General features: G+C 45.1%; 1 protein-coding gene across 4 annotated transcripts in view; it reads right to left on the bottom strand.

Moving 5' to 3' along the window:
- AGK (acylglycerol kinase) overlaps nucleotides 1-17,238 on the bottom strand; it is a 70,668-nt gene that overhangs the window by 52,926 nt on the left and 504 nt on the right. Inside the window, exons 1-2 of one of the 4 annotated variants that reach the window (XM_059396256.1) lie at nucleotides 16,665-16,760; nucleotides 13,846-13,963 (exon numbers count right to left, since the gene is read on the bottom strand). In XM_059396256.1, the coding sequence (XP_059252239.1) occupies nucleotides 13,846-13,946 (101 nt within the window). In that variant the 5' untranslated portion in view covers nucleotides 13,947-13,963; nucleotides 16,665-16,760. Of the gene's footprint in view, nucleotides 1-13,845; nucleotides 13,964-14,088; nucleotides 14,187-14,254; nucleotides 14,311-16,664; nucleotides 16,761-17,238 lie in introns of those variants that run through there. The other 3 variants (XM_059396257.1, XM_059396260.1, XM_059396258.1) reach the window with 3 other exon arrangements.

Raw genomic sequence — 17,238 nt, forward strand, 5'->3', positions numbered from 1 at the left:
GAAGCTTCTGGATTGGAAAATTAAAAAAATTTGCTGATGTCACTCTGCCTGAGGCTTCGGAAGAACATGAACGTGCCTGCTACCACAGGAAATGCGATGCTCACAATTTATTCTGCGCCATAAAGGTTTTATTTATTACTTCAGGACTGCAAAATAAGATAAGTTGTTATTCCAATAACAACTTGACATGGAAAGAAAAAAATATCATATTGATCCATCCTATTTCCCAAAAACGATATTTCCTTCTACAGTGTAGAGGCAAACTGGACAGCAATTTCTACCACTGGCTTTTCCCTTGGTGCACGCAAACCCAGTTTCTGCTTTCCACAAAGCAGGTTTCAAGCTTAGATGTTTATAACAACTACTTCAACTTCTCTGAGCTTCCTAGAATAATTAATCACGATATTGCCAGTGGCACTGCCCAAGGATTGTCTGTGTAAGAACCCGGATGCAGTGGAAACGGAAGCAGAGACAGAAAATAACCTTAGAGAAGAGATTCTCTTGTGTGCAGAGTGGGGGACCTTTGTCAAGTAAACATCGCCCCCTCCCACCCCACAGCCCAGCTCCCCACCCAAACACAGGAAGGCTGCCGCTGTGCGAAGCACCACACATGGGACGATACTGCTCATCTCTGCCCGAGACAAAGATCTGTCACCAAGCAAGGAGACATGCAGCCTGCTGAAGAACATGCTGGATATTCTGGGCCTGAAGAATACTCAGTCGAGACAAGTAAATTGTTAGAGTGCCAGGTCACAAACTCCAGGAGAACCATAAAGACATTGATGACTTTGAAGAGGATTTTAGGGCCTTCTGGTCTGGTCTTTCCACTCAACCAGAGGATGACGTTCCTTCTTGTTCTCCAGGCCTCCACGTGATGTACTACCTGCTACTTCAGAAATTTGTATCTTCTTACCTCTCCCAACCACAATGAGATAAAGAAGTTCCATAATGGTCAGGAAAGTCAAGAAGAAATCCTACTGATAACCACATATTAAGTGGTGACTGTCTTCATTTCAATGCCCCTTAGAGCACATACAGGGAGAAAATAAGGAGTCAGACGAGCAATCACTGGCATTACAATCTGTCATCCCTGTTGCTGCTGGGGAAGTCTAGCAAAGGAAAAACAAAGTTCAGTCTACCATCAAATGTAAAAGACAAATGTATGGCACCACTTCAGTCTGGGCTAGTGAAAAGTACACCACACTTACGTCAGGAATCTTGAGGTCAGTGTACCCCTGGATGGATTTCTTTACTTGGTGGTATATTCAACAATATACAAGGATCAACTTTTTTTTCTTTTTTTAACATTTTCAGTAACAACATAAAGCAAGCCAAGGGCATTCTCCAAAGAACTGTATTTACTAAAACAGGGAAAGAAGGAGCGAGGGAGGGCATCAGTCCCTCGAGTCCGCAGCGAACGAGAACGGATGATTCACTGAAATTAAAAATCTAGAGAAAATAGCTACTCTTGTAAATTATACACAAGGTACTCTCCTCTACTTAGGCAGATACAGGGAAGACAGAAAACAGATTGCACAGAGGTTACGTCAGCTGTTCGAGAAGAAAACACAAGGGGGAGTCCCTTCTTTCCCTCCAGGCCTACCGGGTGTTTTCTATAAACCACGGGTATAAAGGGGTATTTACTCTGGGCTCTAGGATCCAGGGCAGACCTTTTGACCTAGCAAATCATAAACTAGCCAGCTCCTACGGTCAGTGTTTCTGCTGTCCCACGACACGCACTACCTGAGATGTTAGTGGACAGTTCTCTCAGCACAGCCTGGAGAAGCTAATACCACTCACAGAAACAGCCCTGAAAAGTATGTGAAACCAACAAAATTTAGATACGCCTCCTGCCCTTCCAGCTCAGTCCTCCCTACCCCACCCTCCACCATCAACATATGGGAAAGAATACAGGTTCTTTTAAAAAGAAAAAAAAAATCCGTTTTCTAAATAAAATGACAAAAGAGCTAAAAGGAAAGGGAATATAATTAAACTTCATTGCACCTTAAAAAAAAAAGTTCCCTGTTCCCTATCAAATCTGAGCTGACAGGCATGTTATTTAATTGCCCATAAATGAGCTTCTTTAAATAGCACCTATTAATACCCCAAACTTTAGCATCAGCTTGTGCAGAGAGAGAAGAGAGGGAGAACCGTGAAATGGCTGAAAAGCAATACGAACTGTTTCCTTAAAACCACAACAGAATGTGAAATGAGGAAAAGCTGTGAGGGGAAAAGCCCTCCCTACCTTCCCCCGATGCTGAACTAGCCCTGCCTAGACCACCAACTGCAAAGTCAGAGGCTAATCCGAACTGATGTCAAGGTAAAACATCTGCTTTGTCAGAACCCCCAAGATACCTAAAGATGAAGCTCGAGACATTACTGAAACCATAATCTGTACCAAAAGAAATAATACGGGTCCAGTCAAGTGTGGCTCATGCATAATTTATTCCTGGAATCTAACACATTTCCCCCTGGATATGCTGTCAGGGTCTCAAACCCGACATAGCTAAAAGGGAATAGAATAATACCTCCTCAAACCAATTCTCCCAGGCGACTTGCCTCTTTCTGTATCACCAATTATCCTAGTCTTGAAACCAAAAAATGACTTCTCTTCCTCTCCTTCAACCAACCAGCCAGTCCACTATCTGATGCTGGTAAGAGCAAGCACTTACGGTGGGAAGCCAGGAGCCAGGCACGGGACCAGGCACTAGGACATGCATCAGTTCACTTCATCCTCACACCTCACCTGCTAAGCAGACCTCATTACCCCAGACCCCACTACCCCAGAATGAGACCAAAATGCAGAGCTTAAGGACTTTAAGGGGCTTGATAGAGGTCTCATAGCTACTAAGTAGTGAAATGCAAACATGTCTACCTGCCTACAGAACTCATGCCCACGTATCACTCACACGGTCAAGCCTCACTGCTTCCATTTAGTTTTCCATTCCCAATGCCACCACTCTGGTCTGGCCTCTCTCAGCTTGTATGTACACTATCAAAGTGCGCACACACACACCTGCAGCCTTCCCACGCCCTCCGCTCCAGGGTCTCTTGCCTAAGGGGGCTGCACGACACTTCCTGAGCCCAACTTTGCTCATGACCCGCTCCTCTCCTTAAACGTCGTCACCGAGTCACCACTGCTCACCAAATGCTACAAACTGCCTACACAAAGACTTCCGGAATCGGGCTTTTCCTCCCATTCTAATGGGAAAAAAAAAAAAAACAACCTAGAGACTGGAGTCTCTGGTGAAGTCAAACTCTTTGCCAATCTCCAAAAATACACCGTGCAGTGCATTTCCATCTTCTGCCTCTGTATCAGCTAGCACACGGTCGCACTCGCTGAAGGCCCAACTCCAAACACATCCTAGTTAGGATGCTTTCTCCCACAAGGATGCAAAGCCAAAAGAGAAAAGAAGGGCTACTTCTGATGGGAGTGCGTTCTTTGTGGCTGGCCCTTTTCTAAGAAAAATCAGCACAACAACCTGAGGAGATGGTTTCCGATCATCTCCAGTTTACAGAGAACTGAAGCCCAGCCATGGTGCATTGCGGGCAGGTGTAAAGTCAACATTCTAACCCATATGGTCGCTCCTCCTCTTAACCGCGTGGCTCTAGTAACTCTCAGAAGTGACTGTATCGACTTTGTAATGGGTGGGCCAAGCCGATCGCCTCTAAATGCACCGATCGACCTTAATACCCCCCCCCCAAACAGAACAACTCAATGCTGCGCACTTTCTGACTTGATACCATAAGAAATCCACAACACACGGAGCACCTGGGTGGTGCAGTTGGTTAAGTATCTGTGGATTTCGGCTCAAGTCATGATCTCAGGGTCATAAGATTGAGTCCCGCATTGGCCTCTGCACTGCGCACATAGTCTCTTGAGATTCAATCTCTCCTTTGCCCCTCCCCCAGCCCGCTTGCCAGCTCTCTAAACAAAATATTTTTTTTTAAAAAATCTATAACACATGTATGAGGCATTCTCGTACCAAAAAATTAAACCTGAATCCAATTATGCCTCTGGAGCAGGGCTCCTCCAACTTCAGTATACACACAAATCTCCTGCGGACCTGGTTAAGTGTCCATTAGGACTCAGCAGGTGTGGGGTCGGGCCCGAGATGCTGCATTTTTGATCCATTCCCAGGAGTAACTGTGTTGCGGGGCCACAGTGCACACTTCAGATAGCAAAACTCTAGCATCTGGGTCTGATCACCAGTTTCCAAGACCCAGGAACAGATTAAACAACTCAGGACCAGGCTACAGTGAGGAGAAGGATGCATCTGTCTCAGGTGCAAAATTTAGGCCAACAAAAACCACAATGGGGACAAATATTTTAATACAATAATTTAAAAAATCAAATGAATGCAAAGACCCACAATGAACAAAACATCACAGTTTTAACTGAAGACAGAACCAGGAGCACTGATTTTTCTTCTTGCCTCAGGCTACAGGACTCTGCACAGCACTGACCGGTGTAAGTTATCCACCAAATCTTGAGTATGAGAAATTCTCCAGGGCAAATGCTATAAATACTATGGAAGAAGGAGGGGGTTAGAGTTTGTGAGGCTTAAGAGACAGGCACTAAATGCATGTGTGAAAATTTGTTTTGATACTGATGTGAACAAAACCATAAAACAAAGAATCTAGGGATAATAGGTAAAAATATAAACAGGCTGTATATTAGAAGACATGAAAGACTTAATTTTGTTAGATTCATCATAATGGCAAGATTTTTTTAAGTCCTTACTTATTAAAGATAAGGAACCGAAATATAAATGATATAAGCTAGAATTTCTGGCATCTATGTAAAATATTCCAGAAAAAAAAAGCAGAGAAATGAAATGAGATTAGTAAAATGCTGATATTTACTGAAGCTGGGTGATGACACATGGGGATTGATTATCCTCTTCTAATTTTTATGATTAAAATTTCCATAATAAAAAAAAACTTGACAGTAATCCTTTTTTTTCTTAGTCACCCCTAACGTTCACTTTGTACCCTCACACAGGACATAGCCCAGAGTGCCTCACACATCTGTAATAAAAGTAACTGCTTTTTTTTAATCTGTGCCAGGAGCTGTGAATATATGTCCTAAGTGTCCCAGTATAGTGCTGCCAGATACTATATGCACAAATAAAGTGGAGTTTAACAAGCTGTGCCCAAAGTCACACATCCAGCAAGTGACAAAGAGAAAGCTCGGACCCAGACCCGCCTGGCTCAGAAGCCCAGATTTGAAGCACTACCTTCTAATACCTCCCTTGTGCCCTATGGGGCCTACAGCAGAAGACAACCTCAGCTTATGATTCTTCATTGTTCTCATGCTCCCTTAGACACAGAAGCCATTGCGAGCGTTTAACATGAGGACCACCTGGCTTGGAATCACTGCTCTAATACTTACTAGCTGTGTGACCTTAGGGAAATGACTTGATCTTGCTGTCCCTCAGTTTCTTCATCTGTACAGGGCTATTAATCTCACACCGGTATGAGATTAATAATCATCTCAAAGCTGCTCAGAAGATAAAATGAGTTAATAAACATAAAATGCTTAGAATTGTGTCTGGTACCTGACAAGCACTGATTAAGTGTTAATGATTATTATCATTACTAAGTTCTCAATAAAACTGAATGACATTGAAAACACACAACCACCCCCCGCCACAGGCCAACTTACAACCACTTATTTTTACTTCTAAGGAATTTTTGGCCACAGATCTTGAAAGGTGGGCTCCCACCCAACTTACGAAAGTCAATGTATAATAACCAAGATGAGTGTTTCCATTTTCAGTGGCAGGGGGGGAAACTCCAATATTAATAAAAACCTAGGGACACATGACCCAAGATCATCACTATAGTATCGTATTTGCTTTGCAAGTTTCACATTGAGGGATTCATAGTGGTTATGGGATTTTAAAATCTCAAAGGATCGGGAATTCTGGCCAGGAAGCTCGATGCCCCACAGAAAACCACAGGAGGGAGCCAGGGGTTACAGGCCAAGGTTGGGGACAGACCCAGCGCCAGAGCATGGAGCCAAAGGACTCAGCTGAATGCCAGGAGCCAGAAGGAGCAAGAGAAGGGCTACCGTTAACTGAAGCAAGAGTCTTTATTGAGATGCTGTGCCAAGGCTCATGCACCAAAATCACTAGGAGAGAAACCAGAGCCAGAATAAGCAAAGACAAGATCTCCAGTGAAAGGAACAATCTGAGCTTAAATTAGATGCAGAACGGCACAGACCAAGCTAGCTGGAACTGCTTCGCCCTGCCTCTCTTGTGGTTACGTTCTGTCTTCGAACTGCACCTTCCAAGCTGTCTTGTTACACATGTCAGGTGAAATAAGTAAGGCTGAGATGCTGTTGGACCATCTGGCACATCTTTGCTTCCCTTCCTCACTCGCGGTCTCTCTAGCTGCCCAGTTACCAGAAGTAATTCATTTTAACTCTCAAAGTACTGGACATACAGTGCATCAAATTTACTCACAATTACTAGCATTTATTGAGCCCTTAGGTCTATCAGGACGATGCTAAGAACTTTACCGTTACCCACCTGGTCCTTCCATAACCAGTGCGGCCCTGTCATCAGCCCTCTCTACAGGGCGGGGCAGCGCGGAGGCTCAGGGAGCGGCGGTCCCGCCGCCAGGACGCATCCGTTCTGTCTGACTCCAGAGACAACTTTAGACTCCACTGCCTCCTGCCTCCTTTCTCCTGCGCTTTCTATGAGCAGATTCCTCGCCACTAAAAGGGCGAGAAACAAGGGAGGACGACAGCAGGTAACTGTCGGCACGGTGACCTGAAGGACCGGAACGGGATCTCCCCCAGGGAGCCCAGAAAGCTCGAGAAGAGCAGTTGAAGAGGAACGAGCAATACTTAGATTCTCTTTACTTCAGCAAACAGGGTCATTTCCTCCTCTTCAATTGCCCTTATGGAGTCCTGAGAGCAGTCCCTGCTGCTCCTGCCGACGCCTGCAACCAGCTGCAGGGGAAGGAGGCAGAGGGAAAAGCATCGCAGGGTTTTTTGTTTTTTTTTTTTCCCTTGAATGTGAAGAGAAGGGAGGGAAAAAAAGGAAAGGAATTCCCAAGGGAGAAGAAAACTTACAGTAACCGTGGAAAAGAGCCTGCAAATAAATAATACCTGGGTCAAAAGACAAATTCAAGGCAGCAGCCAAAAATGGGGCAGATGAAAATAAATATGTGCAACCTTTTCCAATTCTGTTGCAGAAAAAAACTTTTCCTTGGAAAAACCACGACCCTTATTAAAATCTTAAAATAAACATGAAAATACAGGGAATTGTTATTATTCTCATGTGAATCCTACATCAGGAGATACTATTTTCCTTCCAAAGGGAAGAAAAAAGTCAAATGCACATAATAAAACAATTTGTTTTTTAAAATGTATAAGATATTATATTCACCCGCCTTAGAAATAAAAAACAAGTAATTTAACAAACTATAGAAATGATCCCTGAAAGTATAGTCTAAAAACAAGTAATTTAAAATTCTCTAAGATGTTAGCAATTATTATATGCTTATCATGTAGATACTGCTGAGCAATATAAAGGAATGAACTATGGATAAATCCAACAGCACAGATGAATCTCAAAGCCACTGTGCAGAGAGGAAGAAGTCTTTCAAAAAAGAAGGCATATGGGGTTCCTGGGTGGCTCAGTTGGTTAAGTGTCTTCATTTGACTCAGGTCATGATCTCAGGGTTCTGAGACCGCTCGCATGAAAATAACCAACCCAGACCCAGGTAAAGAGTAATTATTCAACACATTGTTGAGTAGTTGTTGCTTTTCTTTCCTCTTCATCAAATAATGCCACCCCTAGGACACATTTTTTGAGTTACCGGCCAGGTGAAGAAGAGTACAAGTGTTTGGGAGGTGGGAAGAACACATGCAAAGAGGAAGAGAAGGATAACAGAGCAGGCCTTCTTTTAGAGACTTCTGGAACACAGGACAAGCTGATAGGCAATGGAGGTGGGACAGGAAGGGACCAGGAAAAGACTAGAGAGGAAGACAGGGCCAAATCACAAAGGGCCTCTATGCCAGACTGAAGAATTGGGTCTTTGTCCTCTAGACCCTGGAGAGTCATTTACAGGTCATCTGCAGAAGGAGGCTATGATCTGAGTTCTCTTTTGGAAAGAATATTTTGATGGCTGGTCACATGATGTAACCCCAGGACCACTATTTGCAGACAATGTCAAGAGAAGCAAGATAAGGACCTTTATGATACCCTTATGATACTGTACTTGAAAATAGCAGTGTGGGGCGCCTGGGTGGCTCAGTGGGTTAAGCCACTGCCTTCAGCTCAGCTCATGATCTCGGGGTCCTGGGATCGAGTCCCGCATCAGGCTCTCTGCTCAGCAGGGAGCCTGCTTCCTCCTCTCTCTCTGCCTACCTCTCTACCTACTTGTGATCTCTCTCTGTCAAATAAATAAATAAAATCTTTAAAAAAAAAAAAAAAAGAAAGAAAGAAAGAAGGAAGGAAAGAAAGAAAATAGCAGTGTGGTTATGATCACCTCAGCCAGGTGTGGAATGAGCATATCAGAACCTAGGAGAGTCCAACATCAAAGGGATAATAAGCAGATTGAGAAATCACCTCCAAGTAGCTAAAAAACAGAGTCAAGAAGAATCAATGTGACAGAAATTGATTGAAAAGTATCCACTGAACTTGACAACCAAGAAGCTATTAATGACCTTGACAACAGTAGGTTCAATCAAATGATGAAACAGAAATCAAATTTTACTAAGCTTATTCTTCTGTAAAGGTAGAGACTGCAGAGGTGGCGTATGCTTTCAAGAATGGCAAAAATGGAAGAAGAGACACAGGGCAGTGAATAAATGGAAATACAAAGTTGAGAGAGGACAAGTTCAAGCCACCAGGAGTTTGACAAGTAGGAGGGAAAGCAGGAAGGGTGAGACTCAACATAAAGGGAGGGACGGGCTAACCACTGGGAGAACAGGATGTAGATCCGCACTGGAGGGGCTGGCCTGGGACAGGAGGATGGTGACCTTGCCCAATGAGACAGAAAGGAAGATTATAAATGTGTGTGCAGGGCATGGGGAAGAAAGAATGTCTGAGACCTGGAGGAAAGGCAGCTGGCTGGGGAAGAAGGGTTGAGGAGAGTGTTCCAGGAGGGCTCCATGTGTAAAGACCCTCCAAGGAACCCTGAAATAGAACTTCACGGAAAGAGACTTCTTCCAGAGTGTGACCTGATAATTCTACACACTAAAGTGTAGATGTGGCGAGGCTGGAGACGTATACACTTGGGGCCAAGTCATGTAAACTTGAGTCTAAAAGCAGCAGTCCTCACTTCTTTTTTATTTATTTTTTTTGTTAAGCAGTCCTCGCTTCTTGAAAGATCACTCTGGCAGGGTGGGGAAATTAGATAAGAAACAGGCAAGAGTACCTGTGAGGAGAGAACAGTTAGGATACATTTAATACGAATCCAGGCCAGGGATGACATTTTGGTGGTGGTGACAGTACAGCAGGCAAAAAGAAAATTGAACACATTCGGCGATGTAGAAGAGGCAAAACGCACTTAGAACGAACGCATGGTCTGAATGTGGGAACGGAGGAGCCAGGACCTTCACGGGGTGACGTTCAGGTTCTAGTTTGGGAAGCCAGAAAACGGTGAGTGGTACTGATCACTGAGAAGGCTGGGGGTGGCAAGAACGTCCTGATTTTCAAGTCACTGAGCTTAAGGCACTGGTGAAGCGGGCAAGTAGATAAGTAAACAGCTGAACACAGATGTAGGTCTGGAGCTCTGAAGAGGTCAAAATGCTAATGAACCTGGGATTTGCCGACTGCAGCTGGAAACTGCAGGCACTGTGAGGAGAGATCACAGAGGGAGAGGACGTAGTGTGAGAAGATGGCCTGGGGCAGAGTCCTCGAGAACCACTTCCCTCTCAGGCCGGAGTGGAAGGGAAGGGCACGCCAAGAGAGCCAGAGAACGACACACACCCACACATCAAGGAGGAAGAACAGGAGCCGGTGAAAAAAAGTACTTCAAGGACAGTCAACTGGGTCTGGAGCTGGGCTATTAAAAAGGATGGGGACTAAAACTGGTGAGAATAATTCTAACCAAGACTGAGTAGGAGAGAGCAGGAGTAGGAGGCTGGGAAACGGACAAAACCAACTGGAATGGCTTAACTGTGCAGGAGAAGGAGCGAGAGCCCGAGAAGGCTGGGAGGGCGCGTGAAACGTGCAGCTGAGAAGTGGGTGATGCGCTGGATGGAGAAATTAGGATCGGAAAAAGTGAAGAAAGTAGAGAGAGTGACAGATTAGGAAGGAACCGAAGGAGGGCCCAAGGGACAGGAAGTCTTGGTGACACTGAGAAAGGGAACTAAGGTTAGGAAACGAATAATGGCAGACTGGGGGACTGGGACACCGAAGCTCCAGATTTCAGGAGCGGAACAGGGGCAAGTGACAATAAGGTCCTCAGCCCCCAAGGGTAGAGGAAGTATCTGAACAGAGCCAAAGGCCACATATGGAAAACCTATACTCAACAGTGAAAAACAAAGCTTCTTCTTAAAGATCAGGAACAAGGCAAAGATCTCACCACTTCTGGTCAACGTGGTTTTGGAAGTCCTAGCCAGAGCAATTAGGCAAGACAAAGAAATCAAAGCATCTAAATTGGAAAAGAATAGAAATTATCTGTTTGCAGATGACCTCTAAAGATTCCACACAACAAACCACTGGAACAAATTTAGGAAAGTTGCAGGATACAAAAATCAGCACAAAAAAAATCCATTATTTTTATACACTCACAATGAACAAGCCAATAAAGGAAATTGGGAAAATAATCCCATTTACAATAGCACCAAAATATAAAATATTTTGGAATAAACTTAACCCAAGAAGGTGAAGGACTTGTACACTACAAACTATAAATCTGCTGAAAAAATGTAGAGACACCAATAAATGCATGCTTGTGGACTGGAAGACTTAATATCACAAAAATGTCCATATGACCCCAAATGAGCCATGGATTTAACACAATCCCTATCGAAATCTGTGGCATGTTTTGCAGAAATAGAAAAAAAAAAAAAAACTCCTAAATTCATATGGAACACAAGGGACCCCAATTAGCCAAAATAATCTTGAAAAGGAACCAAGTTGGAGGCCTCATACTTCCTAATATCCAAAACATATTACAAAGCTTAAAAGCTGGTGGTGTTGGCACGAACATACAGACCAAAAGAACAGAGAACAAGTGAGTAAATAAACAAATACTTTACATTTATGATCAACTGATGTTAGACAAGGACACCAAAACAACGGAATGGGGAAAGGGCCAAAATGGATTAAAGACCTAAATATAAGACCTAAAACTATAAAACCCCCAGAAGAAAACACAGGGGGAAAGCTTCGTAACATTGGATTTGGCAGTGATTTCTTAGGACACCAAAAATAAAGGCAACAAAAATAGAAATAGACAAATAGGATTACATCAAACTTAAAAGCTTCTGGGCATCAAAGGACACCATCAATAGAGTGAAAAGGCAACCTATGGAACAGGAGAAAAATACCTGCAAATCATGTATCTCATAATGGGCTGAAGAAGCTCTACAGTTTAACAACAACAACAACAAACCAGGGAAAGTGATTTTTAAAGACAGGCAAAGGATTGAACAGACATTTCTCCAAAGATAAACAAATGGTGTCTGAACATTTGAAAAGATGCACAGTATTACTAATCATTAGGGAAATGCAAATCAAAATCAGAAGATGCTGTACTGTGCCCAATAAGATGGCCACTATCAAAACAAAAACAAAATAACAAGTGTTGGGAAGGATGTGGAGAAACTGGAAGCCCTCTGCAGTTGGTGGGATTGTAAAATGGTGCAGCCACTATGGAAAAGCATAGGGCTTCCTCAAAAAATGAGAATCACCCTATGACCCAGCAATCTCACTTCAGACTATTATACCCAAAAGAACTGACAACAAGATCTGGGAGACATAACTGAACACCCAAATTCACTGTAGCGGCATTACTCACAACAGCCAAGAGATGGAAGCAACCCAAACGTTCATTAACAATGAATGGATAGAGAAAATGTGATTATATCCATGCATAGAACAAAATAGGATCCAGCCTTTAAAAAGAAGGAAATCCTCCCATGGGCTGCAATGTTAATGAACCTTAAGAACAGCATAAGTAAAATAAGCCTGTCACCGAAAACAAACACTGTATGATGCCATTTATCCCAGGTACCTGTGATAGTAAAACTGAAAGAAACAGAAGGTGGAATGGTGCTTGCCAGGGGCTGGGGGTGGGGAGAGGAAATGCAGAGTTGTGTTTAATAGCTAGAGAGTTTCAGTTTTGTAAGATGAAAAAATTCTAGAGCTCTGTTGCACAATAATGTGCGTCTACTCAACACTACTGACTGCACACTTAAAAACGGCCAAGGTGACAAATCATGTGCTTTCTACTACAATTTTAAAACAAAAAGACCACATAGTACTACAAAATACAAGAGAAAAGTTTGAGAAAAGGAAAAGCAACAGAGCAATAGGGCTTGCATCCTGAACACACCCTTGATTGTCAAGGGTGGAAACAGAGCAAAATGAGGCCTTTTGAGCAAAATGAGACTCCAAAGGCATTTTGGCTCTAGCAGTTTCAGAGCTAAGTAATTACTAGGGTATCTACAAGACATCCTGGACAGGGTACATGGATACTGCCTCAATTCTTCACCTAGCAGCAGAAACGGCAGCGATCCTCAGGAATCATTTCCTGCTCGCACGAGCTGTGGCACAGCCTGGGGACTTCTGCAAAAGTCATCCTAGTGCCCATGTGGCAGGACGTGTAAGGACTCAAGGATGGTTAGAAAAGGGAGAAAAGGCACACATTATGTTTCATTTTCCATTTGTCGAAACATTTCCTCCACCTATTTTTTTTTTAATGTATTACAAATTTTAAGCTTCTCAAGTCTGTTCTTTACATGCTAGCTAATGGAATTCAAGCACTGAGCCTTGAGAATACTTAGGGGGGAGGGGGGATCTGTTCCCTTTAATCTATAGCTGCCAAAAATCTCGATACCATGGTGCATCCTAAGATTATCTCTGACTTATGCAAAGGTGAACTAAGACAGTTTGCAGAAGTATCAGTATGAATCCCCTTTCCACTGTGGAGACTTCTTTACAAAAGCTGTTTTCTGTTTAACAAAGCAGTCATTTAAGACACCTAGATGGATTACAGAGTGCTGTTAAATACTTGAGATGTCACCTTTAATCCCCAAAAGATGAAAATTTAATTGGCTCTCATAATTATTTATATAATTTTACACAAAAACTTTCTTTAAATCTTATTACCATGTTAAACCAGAAGGGAGATCTGGCACATTCTTCTCCCTTCATACCTAGAGGCTAATAAAACCCATGGCTGTTGAATTCCTTATTCAAACAAAAGATGTGAAAGTCTTTGTCTCATTTCTATTAACCCAGGCTAATGGGATAAATGTTGGAAAAGCCACAGGGGCTGGAGCAAGCGGATTCAGTCAGGGTCTAACAGCACCCGTGGTAACAGATCAAGAGACAGAAGAAAGAAACTGAAAGAATAAAATCACAAGGAGACACAGGGGGTCAATCCCTGTCTACCAAGAGTCTGGGAGGGAACTTCTCAATCTCCTCAGCTTCCGATCTCACTACTATATATCTACTGTCGTCCAGTGTTAAAGACACCGCACCGCTGTAGTTACAGTTTTCCTGAACTGGTTATAAGAAGCCCGTGTCTTTATGGCTTTAACACTTAATTTTCTTTTACACCACAATGTGCTACAGAGACAAGATTTTGACCGTAGGCCCTTTTGGGTGGTTTTGTCGTTGGAGGTGAGGGTGGGGTGGGGCTGTCACTTACCAGTGCTTTCCATATAGCCAATGGCCTCCCCATGTCAGCAGGCAGATCCCAGCTGTCGTTTTCTTCCAATGATTTCTAAGTGTTTTAAAGAACACGGTCATCTTCTCCTAAGGATTTGCTAGATTAACAGAGGCAGAAAAAGAAAAAGAAAAAGTAAGTACCCCAGCTCACTGTGTAGAGGCCCCCTACCTGCCTTCCATGCACCTGTCCTATCTCTCTTCCCTCACTCCTACTCCTCCTTACCCCTTCTCCGGTCTCTTCCCATCTGCTCCCTTCCAGGCTCATCAACTCCATCTTCTCACTGCCCACCTGTCTTTCTTCTTTCTTTCCTCACTTGTTTCCACCTAAACGCACTGCTTCCCTCTCTGCTCACCCGAACCTCACGTATTCAAAGCAAGCAGAGACGTACAGAGAAGCGAATTCCAGGCTTCCCGCTTTTCCTGTCTCCCTGCAGTCACTCTACCACTGTTAAAAAAGAGTATTTGTCTATTACATATAAAGGACTCTGAAGGGCTCATTCAAAATAAAGGAAAACACTAGCCCCTCAAAAGGAAAATAAGCAGAGAACATGCACAGAAAATTCACAGGGCAAGTGCAAATGGCTGTGTGAAAACGCTCACCTTCTAATTAACTGAAAACATGCGAATGACAAAGGATTAGTACCAGTCACCTCTAAAACTAAGAAATGGTTACATGGTCATATTCACTGATGACAAAATAAAAGGAGACAGACACACTCACGTACTCCTGTTAAGCAAAGTAAATTCACACAACTTTACTAAAAAACCAAGCGACAATATAGATCCTTACTCTGTTTTGCTTTTTCACAGCACTTATCATTTGATGATGCTTATTTGCTAATTTGTTTATGAGCTCATCGCACTGAAATGTCAACTCTGTAAGAATAAGGACTCTGTTCTGGTCACTGCTGTATCCCCAGTGCTTAAAATAAGATACAGCACACAATAGTCATTCAACAGCTAACTGGGTGAATGTCACAGGGTTCAGGACATACTACCCCAATATGTGGCACCTGAGCATATTGAATATTTTAAGCTAAGGGAGTCTGAGAAAATGACAGATGCGGGAAGGTCATTGTGACCTCCTCACCTGACCTTCTTCCCTGAAACCAGTCATAAAACCCTCATCTGTGAAATACACTCCCTGAACCCGGAAGAAAGGAACACCATCTCTGAAGACAAAGGATGCCAAGAAGAATCCTAACAAACAGGCCTTCCTAAGTGTCCCGCTAACTTTGATTTCCTCATACTCAACCTAACATATTCCTTCACAACTGTCCACCCTTCATCAAACCTAACTTTCTATCCACCAACCATCAGCCTGCTCCTTGGCTATAAACCTCACTTGCCCACTTGTAGGAGGTGAGAGGAGAAACCAAGCCAGGGCTGTACTTGGGCAACTAACTCAATAAAAGTTTTCAATCATTAGATCTGTAGTACAAGTTTGTGTAGAAAGGTGGCGTGTGCTGTTGAGAGAGTGAGTTTGAGATGCCCAGAGGATATCCAAGTGGATATTCAAATGATCAGTGGAAGTCTGGATCTAGCAATCTGAAGCTGGGAGAAACGAGGTAGAAGATACAGATTTGGGACTCGTCAAAGTTTGAGTGCAGATAAAAATCACCCAAGGCAAGGGTAGAAAGAGGGGAAAACACCAATGCTGTTAGAGAGCAATCTGAGAGTTGATAAAAGTCTGTTTTCATCCATGATTTTCCACCCGTGATCCAGTGGAACTCCCTTTTGGCCACAAAATAGTGATTCGTGCATAAAAACATGGAAACATGCAGGCAATCTAGTGTAGTGAAATGAGCAGTGGTGCAAGGGTCCTGAGGCATGAATTCCAGAGTCACTTTATGACAGGTCGAGCCTGGGTAAGTCACTTAGCCTCTACCGACTGGTCTTTCCCTGTTAGTCAAATGAGAACACAGCACCTGCTCTGATTAACTCAGCAGGCTGTACAAATCACCTCTGATGGGGCTGCGAATGCACAGGACTCCTTAGTAAAAATGAGGATACTACACCTGTCTGATTAAGTCATTTGGCTAAAAAGATCACACCTGAAAGAACGGTGAATGCCCTTTGTAAATTTTTCTGGATTTAAGTTGTCGTGGCAATTGCGCAATATAGAATGCATATTCCTTCTAAAGCACCCAAGAGAATTCGTCTTCCTTAATCTGAGTTAAAGTCTAAATTTTATATGTTCAAAATGAACATCTCTCCTCTGTAAAGCAGGTTGGCCAGGGGGTGGGTTGTTCCCGTTGTTTTGTTTGTTTGTTTGTTTGTAACAACGCCCAAATTCTAATTGTACTGGGCCCTCCCTGCCGGGACGGAGGGGATTTTCTCCCTAGACGGCGAACCCCTCCCGGCGAACCCCTCCCGGGTGGGCGCGGTCTAGGCTTCTCTAGGAAACACAACCTAGAAAAGCACCGGGAATGAATGAAGCCGTCAGACGATCAGAAACGATTCTCCCCGTTTTGCAAATGAGGAAGCCGAAGCCCAAAGGGCAAGAAGAGTGAGTAAGGGTCGCACAGGGCAGCGACAGCTCTGGTCCCAGAACCCAGACCCGCTGACCCGCGGAGTGACACCCCGGACCCCGCCATCCCTCGAGGGGGCCCCGGCTCCCACCCTCTCCCCGCCGGCTCCCGCGGCCCGCACGCCCGGCCCCCGGCCGCCGCCGCCGCCGCGCCCCGAGCAGGCTCCCGCAGCTCCGTCCCGCACCCCGGAGCCCTCGGCCCGGCCCGGCCCGGCGCCCGCGACCCGCTCTCCGCTCCCCGCTCCCCGCCGCCGCCCCCCGCCACTCACCCGGGCGGCTCCCGCTCAACGCCCTGCCTTCCTGTGCGCTCCCTCAAGCTTCCCCCGCGCCGTGACGGGAAACCGCGCCCGCCGCGCCGGGGTTCCGCTGCGCTTCCCGACGCGCGGGGACGGCGCTGCGTGCGGGGGTCGCCGCCCGGGGGCCGCCGGCGCTCTTCCTCCGCGCGGTCATTCGTCGGTGCGTCCCTTCACCCGGCCGGGGGTCGCTCCGCAGCGTTTTAGCGGGAGCCACCAGGGCAGACACTGCTTTAGGACCGGCTCTAAAGCGGACCGTGGATGAACGGGGCACGTTTCGATCCTAAGGGCGAGACCAACGCACCACGAACGGCGCGATCTGAAGGGAGTGGGTGGGCGAGGCCTACGCTACGTCGGGCGGCCCGGGTTAGCCTTTCCGAGCGGGGCCGCTGGTGGGAAGGAGAGGGAGCGGGGCCTGCAAAGACCTGGGGGAGGGAACAGCCGGGGCGAAAGCTCTAAAGCCGGAGGCAGTTTGGCGGGGGGGGGGGGGGGGGGGGGGGGGGGCCAGGGGGGCCGCCGGGCGGGGACGCGGGGCAGGTGGGCCGGGGCC

Source organism: Mustela nigripes, chromosome 4 (assembly GCF_022355385.1).
Source record: "Mustela nigripes isolate SB6536 chromosome 4, MUSNIG.SB6536, whole genome shotgun sequence".
Taxonomy (NCBI): Eukaryota; Metazoa; Chordata; class Mammalia; order Carnivora; family Mustelidae; genus Mustela; species Mustela nigripes.